Consider the following 10,217-nt stretch of genomic DNA (forward strand, 5'->3'; position numbering starts at 1 on the left):
GCAGGTGAGTTTTCAGTTTTCTAAGAGCATTAATTAGCAGTTGAGACATAAGGCTTGAAGGTTTTTTTATTATGTCAATTCCTACTGACAGCTGATCCAGTTCAGTGGTTTAATTTATGAAATTAGGATAAAGATTATTAATAAGTCTTGTTTATGTATTGCATAAAAATCTTCAAGCATTTGTGTTAAAGCAGTTCTTGATCAAGGGTCTCATTTTGCAATACATGACACTTGGAAGCACTAGCTTTACTTTTCTATTAATGAAGAAATACTCCAAGAACTAAGTAACCAAGAGGAAATCTTAACGAAGAAGAAATTTGCCACAAAGAAGTATTCCCTCAAAAAGGAAATATAACTTTATCATTGAAATATTGTCATAAGTCTGGTTCAGTGACTCAGAATTAACCCTCATGAATTGCTACACAGATAGACTAAGAGTACTTATTCTTCCTGTGGTGCAGAAGATCTTTGCAGCTTAAGTAATGCACTAAGCAACTGCACCAAGGAATTGCACTAAGTACTCTTAACTATCTGAAGGCTTGATTTCTATTCCTTAACTTCATGTAACTGGAGTATACAATACATAAACAAATATATGTATAAGATATGTGTTGGAGTTTAATCTAACGTCAACAAAACCGTAATCGTGAAGTGTCTGTATGGACACATGGACTTGTTAGCAATTCAGTGAAGTAGCTTACACTTCATTTAGGCTCAATTTCATAAATTGAGATCCACTCAAATTTTAATAAAGCCTATAAAACCATAGTATTTGTTATTAATTATGAGCAAACAGACAGCATACTGTACTGATCAGTATTCTGAAAATTCATTCCTAGTAAAGAAAGCCCAGATCTGTGCTTGAGCTTAGTTCCACCGTGAACATACCGTCACCTAAAAGGCAAGACTGATTTCTTCTCCTGACTGTGCTGTTCTGACAAGGATGTAAAATTTCTGAAATGGAAAGATTTAAATCTTGGAAATAGTTTATCCCTTTGAAAATCATGCAGTACTATGCAGTTCTTAAATTTATGACCAATAGAAGCTTTTAATGAGATTGCTTATGTTTTTTGGGCACGTACTGGAAATACTCCAAACTCTGGCTGCTGCATGTTGCCTGATGGCAGACATGAGTCATACATTAGTCAACTCTGGTCTGAAAATTCTTTTTAAAGAAATGTTTCTGTAGAGAATTTAAAAAAAAAACTATTTTTTTTGTAGTACCAGTTCTAACAGAGTAAACATTTCTGAGTTTTACTTACAAGCATCTATAGTTTTACTCACAAACGTCTGTAGTTTTCCAGAATGCCATGAAGTTACAAGAAAAAAAGATTAATTAAGGAGATACCACTTCATTGACTTAGATGATCTTTAGAAGTTCCTTTCAAACCAAGCCATTCTATGATTCTGTGAAAACAGGGACAGCAATGTGAAGTTACTACTTAAGTAGTTGTCATACTTTGTTTTGTTTTGTTTTGTTTTATTCAATATTCTCTATTTTGTCATTTAAAAACTATAGTTAATAGCTTAACTCTCTTGAGTATTTTTTCACTTGGGTAAGCATACTTTTTGTCTTTGACAAGTAGTGTTTGCCTTATAATAGCAGAAAACATTCTTGTTCTTTCCTGCAACCCATTTAATCTGTAGCTTGGTGTACAGATTCAGTGAAAGTGTAAGCCTTTAAACTTCAATTAGATTGAATTGTACTCTCCCATTTAAAGAAAAACTATTCATGTATATACATCAACAGCAAAACTTAGCTTTGTTTCATGCCTTCTAAGTTAAATTTAGTCTTGCTATTATATATTTCGGTTAACTTAGGCATAAAGTGTGATGATATGTCATTGGTCTCCTGAATATGTGGGTGTGTCAGCTGTTACCTTTGTTCACATTGTCTCTTCTAGAACCAGAGTGGGCTTCTCTCAGGGGTGTCCAAGAAATATATGTTTGTATAAATCCAGTCCAATCTCTTTAAGAAAAATCTAAATTACGACAGGAAAGAAACACAACAATTGTATAGTTGTATTTCATACTAAGAACAGAGAAGATGTTTGTGTGGTACAGATGTTGCTGTTCTTCACAGTACAGATGACTTAAAAGCAAATATGTTCCTTGAAATTCTAGCTAGCTATGTGTTTTGTTGTTCTGTGTAATGAAAATAGTGGTAAAACTGTCTTTATAGAATAGATACTCTTTTATTAATGCTTTTAGTGATGGAACGTGATATGACACTCATGAATGTTTATGATTCTAAATATTACTTATTTGAGGAGGTAAGAAGGAGGATTTGAGGGCGTGCTTTAAGAACCTTTTCCTGATAAAAGACCAGGTGTCGTCTTAGAATCATAGAACAGTTTTCATTGGAAGAGACCTTCAAGATGATCGAGTCCAACCTGTGTCCTAGCCCTGTCAACACCACTAAACCATGTCCCTCAGCTCAACATCTACCGTCTCTTAAACACCTCCAGGGATGGTGACTCCACCACCTCCCTGGGCAGCCTCTTCCAATGGCTGACAACCGTCGCAGTAAAGAAATTCTTCCTAATATCTAACCTGAACCTCCTCTGGCGCAATTTGGATCCATTTCCCCTCGTCCTATCACTCTCCACTAGGGAAAACAGACCAACCCCCACCTCTCTACAGCCTGCCTTCAGGTAGTTGTGGAGACCGATGAGGTCTCCCCTCAATCTCCTCTTCTCTAGGCTGAACAGATCCCTCAGCCTTTCCTCATAAGACTTGTGTTCTAAGCCCTTTACCAGCTTGGTAGCCCATCTCTGTACCCTCTCCAGCACCTCAGTGTCCCTCTTGTACTGAGGGAGGGGCCCAAAACTGGACACAGTACTCGAGGTGCAGCGTCATCAGAGCTGAGTGGAATGAAATGATCACCTCCCTGCTCCTGCTGACAACACCATTCCTGATCCAGCCAGGATGCTGTTGGCCTTCTTGGCCACCTGGGCACACTGCTGGCTCATGTTCAGCCGGCTGTCCATCAACCCCCCCAGGTCCCTCTCTGCCTGGCAGCTCTCCAGCCACTCCCCTCCAAGCCTGTAGCGCTGCTGGGGGTTGTTGTGACTGAACTACAGGACCCGACATTTTGTCTTGTTGAAACTGATGGGATTGGCCTTTGCCCAGTGATCGAACCTACCCAGATCCCTCTGGAGAGCCTCCCTACCCTCAAGCAGATCAGCACTTCCACCCTGCTTGGTGTCATCTGTCTTTTATGTACTTCTTGATAGTAATATGTTATTTTGATATTGGAGCAGACTGCATATTTCAGCAAACATACATGCTGTTACTGTTGCAAGACAGTAGTTTTAGGAAGACTGGAACACACTAATGAACTTTGATCTGCTGTACATGCACTAGAAGCAGACTAACTTGAATATATGTCAGAATAAAATCTGCATGAAGAACTGGGCACGGTGTGCAATGTTATGAAAAACTGAGTAATATTACAAAAAGCCTTAATAAGGCTAAAAGTCTTCTACACTTCATTGTATGCGACGGTGGCCGGGAGTGGTTGCCTTGGACGAGCATTAGACCAGATAAACGCAATGGTATTTCCCCCACTGTTTCCCTTCTTTGAACTTTAGGGAATTACCATAATCTTTCTCTGATCTCATATGAATAGCTCAGTGCTCAGCTTCCACTAGGCTCGACTTTCTTCTTGTCTTTGGATACTTGCCTGTTTCAGGGGGACATTCCAAGTGTTTTTATAACCTTTGGAAGATAAGAGTCATTGTGTAACTATGTATTATTATTGATTCCATCTGTTGGCTCCTTTAAAAGAGAAGACTACTTCCTAGTAATGGCAGACTGTCTTTACTCTCTTAAGCATTATATTTCATGTTTATACTGTTCAGATGTCATTTGTACCATGACACATACAAATCCAAAAAAATGTAATTGGTTAGACAAATTACAGGGCAGTTTGAAATTTGGATTCTGGTACCCTTTAATCCTATACCCTTTAATCCTATCTGATACCCTTTAGTCCTACTGACAGAAGAATGGTAACTCAGGAAGTTGGTAACGGTGAAGACAGAAGCAGAAGTTCTCATTTCAAACTCTTTCAATAATCCATTTCTCAAATGTTACACAGGCTAAGAGTCTCACTCCTCAGGATTACAGTCTGAGATGGTCAGGCCTGTTGGTGACCGTGGGCGAAGTGCTTGAGAAGAGTGTACTGAACGTCAACAGGACTGACTGGCACATGGTATTCACTGGCATGTCCCGTCGACAGATGATCTACAGTGCAGCCAAGGCTAAAAACAGTTACCACCCAGGACGGTTTGAAAGAAGGCTTGTCCATGACACTAAGGAACACGGAGTTTGGTTCTAGAATTGAAGTGAAAGCTATATATTCTAATTCTCAGTGGATATAGTACAGATTTGTAATCTAACTGTAAACTGTATTTTACTTTTTTGAGAAGTGAAGGTAATTTCCATTAGTGGAAATGAGCAGTTGCAATTTTTAAGTACTATATGATTTCCAGTATGACTCACAAAACAGGAAATCAGAACAAACATATCTTTATAATGGGGATAAATAGCATTACAGTTTGTGAAGTGGAATGTGCTATTATTTTATACCTTACTAGGCATTTGCTGAAATATTTTAGTTATCATACTTTTTTAAAGGAGTTAATTGTCTAGCTATTTCTATTACATTAGTAATATAAACATGTATGTTATGTATGCATTTCAATCCAGAGAGATTATTGTTTGTATTAGATACTTTCTTGGGGCCTGTGCTTAGGTGGTACTTAACACCTGCTAAATTTGGTGTCTGTGTATAGTGTATAAGTTCTCAGGACTGATGCTGAATAGTTTTTACAACACTTAACGGTGAGCTGCTGAGTAAGAGCACAGATCCATGCCCCATTAGTTGAAATTGTTTCTAAATAACTTTGAAATCTCATTTTCCATGCTGTGTCTTTTTATGTAATGATAATGAAATTCATGTCCAATTAAAACACTAGACAAGTTTCAATTTGCTTCATGGGGTTTTAGATCAGGTACCACATACACATGAAATTATTTCATCAATTTCAACACTGTAATGTAGTCCAGTGCTTCCAGACTTCATATTTTATATGTAGTTGCGTAAATTCTTTTAGCAAGTTATGGTCAGCAATTTTATGTGTAAAATGGTGAGATGTGTATTACTTGCTTCAATATCCTGGGTTTTTTAAACTTTTTTTAACTCTTAATTACCACCTTCATGTTACGAGCTCGTGATTTCTCATGTAAGTTTTCAGTGGTATGTGGTTTCGGTTTTTTTTTCCACAGCTCTAAATGCCCTCTATCCATGCTCACACAGTCGTAAATCATTGATTAGAAATATGGGAGTAATTGTGAAAAAATATTTTGGTAATAATACTTTTAAAAAAAATTAAGAATAAGCAAATACTTTTTCTTTGCCTTAAAGAAGCAGTTTTTCAGCTTATATTGCTCTGCCTTTACCTTTCTTAGATGCTTTGAAAGAACATTTTTATATATAATGTACTGTTAAGCCAGCTCGTATTTGTACCCAGTGAAACCCTGTCTTATCTCCAAGTAATATATTTTGCCTTAATTGGCTTACTGTGTAAAATAGTTGAATAAATGTTTCTACTGGAGGATTTTATCTATTTTAAAGGTTTATTTTTTCATATAGCTGATGAACATCTGTATTTTGAAATTATATTTACATGGTCAAGTTACAGATCTGGCAGTACTTAAATGCTTATTTTGTCTGGAAAAAAACCAAAACAAACAGAACCTGACTCCTGAGGTCTCTTGTTGGAAGCACTTCTTGGTGTCATAAACCAAAGGATGATACAGGGATTTCTGGTTTTCCATGTTTACTAAAGGCATCCTTGCTTTTATTTTAATTTTCACTGTGCACTTTATAATATGTTGAATGCTGCCATTTTGTCCCCTGCTTGTAGCATGCTCCATGATGCAAAGAAACAAGACATGAAATCATGGGTAGGCTTATGTGCCTTGGCATGAGTTAATAGAAATTGTCTTCAGTTTTAATTTTTTCTTTCTCCCTTGCCTGTCCCTGGCATTCACTGTTTCTCAGAAGAGGTAAGAGTGGAGACATGTTTTCATTTTACAGCACCTGGTTCATTGTGGTGACCTTGGCCCAGAATTCCAGCTGTCCTACGAAGCTGCTAATGTGGCATACTCCAAGGCTCTGCTGGCATGCCTTCAGGAATGTTTGGGTCTCTGTTCTGTAGAAATTTGCTGGCTTTCTGCCAAAATGTGAGTGACTGCTTCCTCTTCTCTTTGTATTTTCTTGTTGTTGGTTGCTGGGATATGATGTGGTCACGTGCAATTGTCTTTCTCCATTCAAAATCTCTGGCTTGATGAAAGTCTTTTGATGTAGTTTCAGCTGCTCACCCAAGAACTAAAGTGGTTTGACTTGATAACTTTTGTTTAATTCCTTCCCTTCACTTGAGCATTGCTCGTTTAAATATAAAAAAATAAGATCTTCACATAAAAGCCAGGAGCTCAGTTTCTTCTCTGAGAGACCAAGGAAAGGAAAAATGTCTGCAGTATGCTCTGGAGAGCTAACAGAATTTGGAATTACTTCCTGAGTGAAGGCCCTTTTCAGATACTGAGTTCCACTTGGCATGGATGAACTCTGAAGCAGGTGAAGATAACATTCAGCTTTTTATCATCTGCTGCATGCAGTAAGTGGAAAGGTTGCTCAGCAGATAAGACACTGACATCCCGTGTTAAAATTATATTGAAATCAACTTAGGAGAGCAGATACTAGAGCACATGTGGACATGTAAAGAGAATTCTCAGCTGCTAGTCTTCGCTAGATAAAGCTGCAGAAGCCATTTCTCCTACTTTGTGAATAGATATGTGTGCTCAAATATGAATGTCATAAACAAAAGATCAGGCAAGCTCCCACATATCAGGATATCAGGAATTGCTGAAAGTGATCCTGGGGTACATCCAGAAGGAGGGGAGACCAGCTATACTAATCATTGTGGTTTATTTCTGTGTTTGTAACTGCCATTCTGGTTGTTCTTTTTACTGTACCTTTTGTAGCAAGCAGTGCTGAAAGCAATTTTTCCATGACCATAGGCTTGTTCAGTACCTCTGTTTTAGAGGTACTTCCCTCCGGAAGGAAGTACCCACTGGTAAATAACATTGTAAAAAAGAAGTTGGCCTGACCCACATCTATTGTAGCTCCTGCCTCGTTGCAGTCAAATTTAAAAACACAATAATCAGCAGGGAGAAGAAGGCTAGGCTGTGAGAGATGTTTTGCATGAGTACGTAAGCCAAAACGCAGTTACGACTTCATGCTTTGCTGGGGTGTTGGTGGCACTGATTGGTTTTGCTGCACATCCTTATGGCCATACTGTAATTTCATTCACTGCATGTGATCAGTTCAGTTCCTTGGCGCTGGAGTATGAGAGATGATTGCACCAGTGCTTCTCAGCACTATATGATCACTATTTAATATCTCTATCAAAGGTGTCCTGATTAAAAAGCTTTACGTGCCTGCATGCATGCCAAAATACATACTTGTCCATTGTACAGCCAAATCCTTGCAGTTTGCATTACACTGAAGCAGATCTACTTGATCTTTAATCTGAGGCAGAGCCCTTAAAATGTTTGAGATAGCATAGGAGGGGCTGCACAAAAGCAGCAACCATCTGCTGCTTAGAGTTCCAGACAATGCAAAGATAAAGAGCTGGATGTTTAAATGCAGTGCTTTGTACACTTTTCAAGCAGGTCAGTGGCTTCTGCATTCCACAATGGCAGGATTTTAATTGTTGTGTAAAGTAGTAGTTAGCAGAGCTATCATAAATTCAGGTTAAACTAAAGAAGATTTGTATAGTCTAATATGAGATCCATCAGTCAGTTTTTTGTTTGCGGGGCGGGTTTATTTTTATTTTTTCTACAGAAAACTCAGCACAAAGATTTTATATATAGGAAGAATATTGGATTTTTATTCTGAGACTGGAAAATAGTTTCTGGCCTTAATGAAATTGTTTGAAGAAGTGGGAGCTAGCACCTGCTGATGACTGTGGAAGCCTCTGAAATTCCTTCATCCTTGGTCAGTTAAAAATCTTTTGTTTCTACAGGTGAGATTTAGTAGATCGGGGAGAAACAGCCATCCTTTTAAAAAGGCATCCTGTGTCACACATACTTTCTCTGACATGTTAATTTCAAGTGACCACTATCGAGCTTTCCAATTTTTTAGGAGTTTTGACTGTTTTTTGTTATCAGTGGGCTTAAAAAGTTCTGTAGTCTGCTCATTCAGACCTACTTTGCAACAAGAAACCCCCCACAAGCAGAAAAATGTGAAAGGATGGCTCAGCTAAGGAATATCCCTACAAATATTCCCATGCAGTGCTGATGCTGAAAACTTGAGTGGGCTGAGAGGTTCATGGGAACAGAATGAGTGAATGGTGGAAGTGTGACCTGACTGTATGTGGAAAGCTGGGATGCCAGAACTAAGAAGGAATATTCTCAGAGGCTCGCTGCAAGTGCTCAATTTGCCTGCCCATCTGGTTCAAAAATGAGTGTTTAGGAGAGTGAAATATTTATCACAGAATCATAGAATGTGTTGAGCTGGAAGAGACCTTTAAATGTCATCTAGTCAAACCCCCCTGCAGTGAGCAGGGACAGCTTTAATTAGATCAGGTTCCTCCGAGCCCCATCAAGCCTGACCTTGAATGTCTCCCGGAACGGAGACACCACCTCTTTGGGCAACCTGTTCCAGTGTTTCACCGCCCTCATAGTAAAAAACACCTTCCTAACATCTAATCTAAATCTACCCTGCTCTAGTTTAAAAGCATTGCCCCTTGTTGTGTCACTACAGACCCCTGCAAGCAGTCCCTCCCCGGCTTTCCTGTAGGCTTCCTTCAGGTACTGGAAGGCCACTACAAGGTCTTGCCAGAGCCTTGTCTTCTCCAGGCTGAACAGCCCCAACTCCTTCAGCTTGCCTTTGTAGGACAGGTGCTCCAGTTCTTTGATCGTTTTTGTCACCCACTACTGTACCCATTCCACCAAGTCCACATCCTTCTTGCGTTGAGAGCTCCAGAGCTGGATGCAGTACTCCTGGGGTCTCACCAGAGCAGAGGGGCAGAATCGCCTCTCTCGACCTGCTGATCACACTTCTTTTGATGCAGACTAGAATGCGATTGGCCTGAGCTGTGAGCTCACGTTGTTGGCTCATCCACCAGTATCCTCAAGTCCTTTTTCTCCAGACTCTTCTCGATCACTTCATCCTCCAGCCTCTACTGATACTAGGAGATGCCCCAGTGCAGGCAGGACCTTGCACTTGACCTTGCTGAACCTCATGAGGTTCACATGGGCCCACTTCTCCAGCTCCTTCTGGAGGACTTCCCATCCCTCTGCCGTATTGACTGCACCACTCTGCTTGGTGTCACCTGCAAACTTGCTGAGTGTGCACTCGAACCCACTGTTGGTATTATCGAAGAAGATCTTGAACAGCACTGGTCCTAGCTTGGATCCCCGAGGGACACCACTTGTCGCCCATCTCTGTCTGGACATCGAGCCACTGACCACTGCCTTCTGGGTGTGAACATCCACCCACTTTCTTATCCACTAAACAGTCCACCCATCAAATCCATATTTCTCCAGTTTAGAGAGAAGGATACTGTGAGGGACTGTGCCAAAGGCCTTGCAGAAGTCCAGAGAGATGACATTCATTGCTCTTCCCTTGTCCACTGATACAGTCACTTCATTGTAGAAAACCACTAGGTTGGTCAGGCAGGACTTGCCCCTGATGAAGCCATGCTGGCTGTCTTGAATTACCTCCTTGTCTTCCATGTGCCTTAGCAGAGCCTCTAGGAGGATCTGTTCCATGATCTTTCCAGGCACTCTGGTTCCATAGTTAATATATCCATTCTGTACAAAAAAGGATACTCCATTTTTTTTTTTTTTGGAAATAACTGTAGCCTGCTTAAAAGTTGTCAAACAGAGGTCCAAGTTGAAAGCTTTCTAAAAAGAAGGCAGATACTTGTTTTGCTAGTGGTATCCTTAAGAGAGGAAAAAGTGAGTGCCTACGAGTTACGGGTGTAGCTGCAAAACAAAGTGTGCACGGGGTGGCAGCAGAGATGAGCTTAAATGTGCTAGTTTTATTCTAGTTAGTGCAGATGACAACAGAAGATAAAACACAGGGGTGTGTTCGGGCTCTGGATACTTTCGGACTAGTTGATAACTCTGTGATGAAACCTTGG

The 10,217-nt window shown here is 39.9% G+C and overlaps 1 protein-coding gene across 1 annotated transcript in view; it reads left to right on the forward strand.

The window, feature by feature from the left end:
• LOC104280103 (protein PRRC1-like) overlaps positions 1–4,296 on the forward strand; it is a gene marked incomplete at its 5' end in the record, with an annotated part of 11,159 nt that extends 6,863 nt beyond the window's left edge. The window contains 2 exon segments of the mRNA XM_009877657.1: positions 4,092–4,265; positions 4,268–4,296. Coding sequence (XP_009875959.1) covers positions 4,092–4,265; positions 4,268–4,296 — 203 coding nt within the window.
• Between the last annotated feature and the right edge of the window lie 5,921 nt (positions 4,297–10,217).

The sequence above is a fragment of the Apaloderma vittatum genome, unplaced genomic scaffold, assembly GCF_000703405.1.
Source record: "Apaloderma vittatum isolate BGI_N311 unplaced genomic scaffold, ASM70340v1 scaffold14701, whole genome shotgun sequence".
In the NCBI taxonomy this organism is placed as follows: domain Eukaryota; kingdom Metazoa; phylum Chordata; class Aves; order Trogoniformes; family Trogonidae; genus Apaloderma; species Apaloderma vittatum.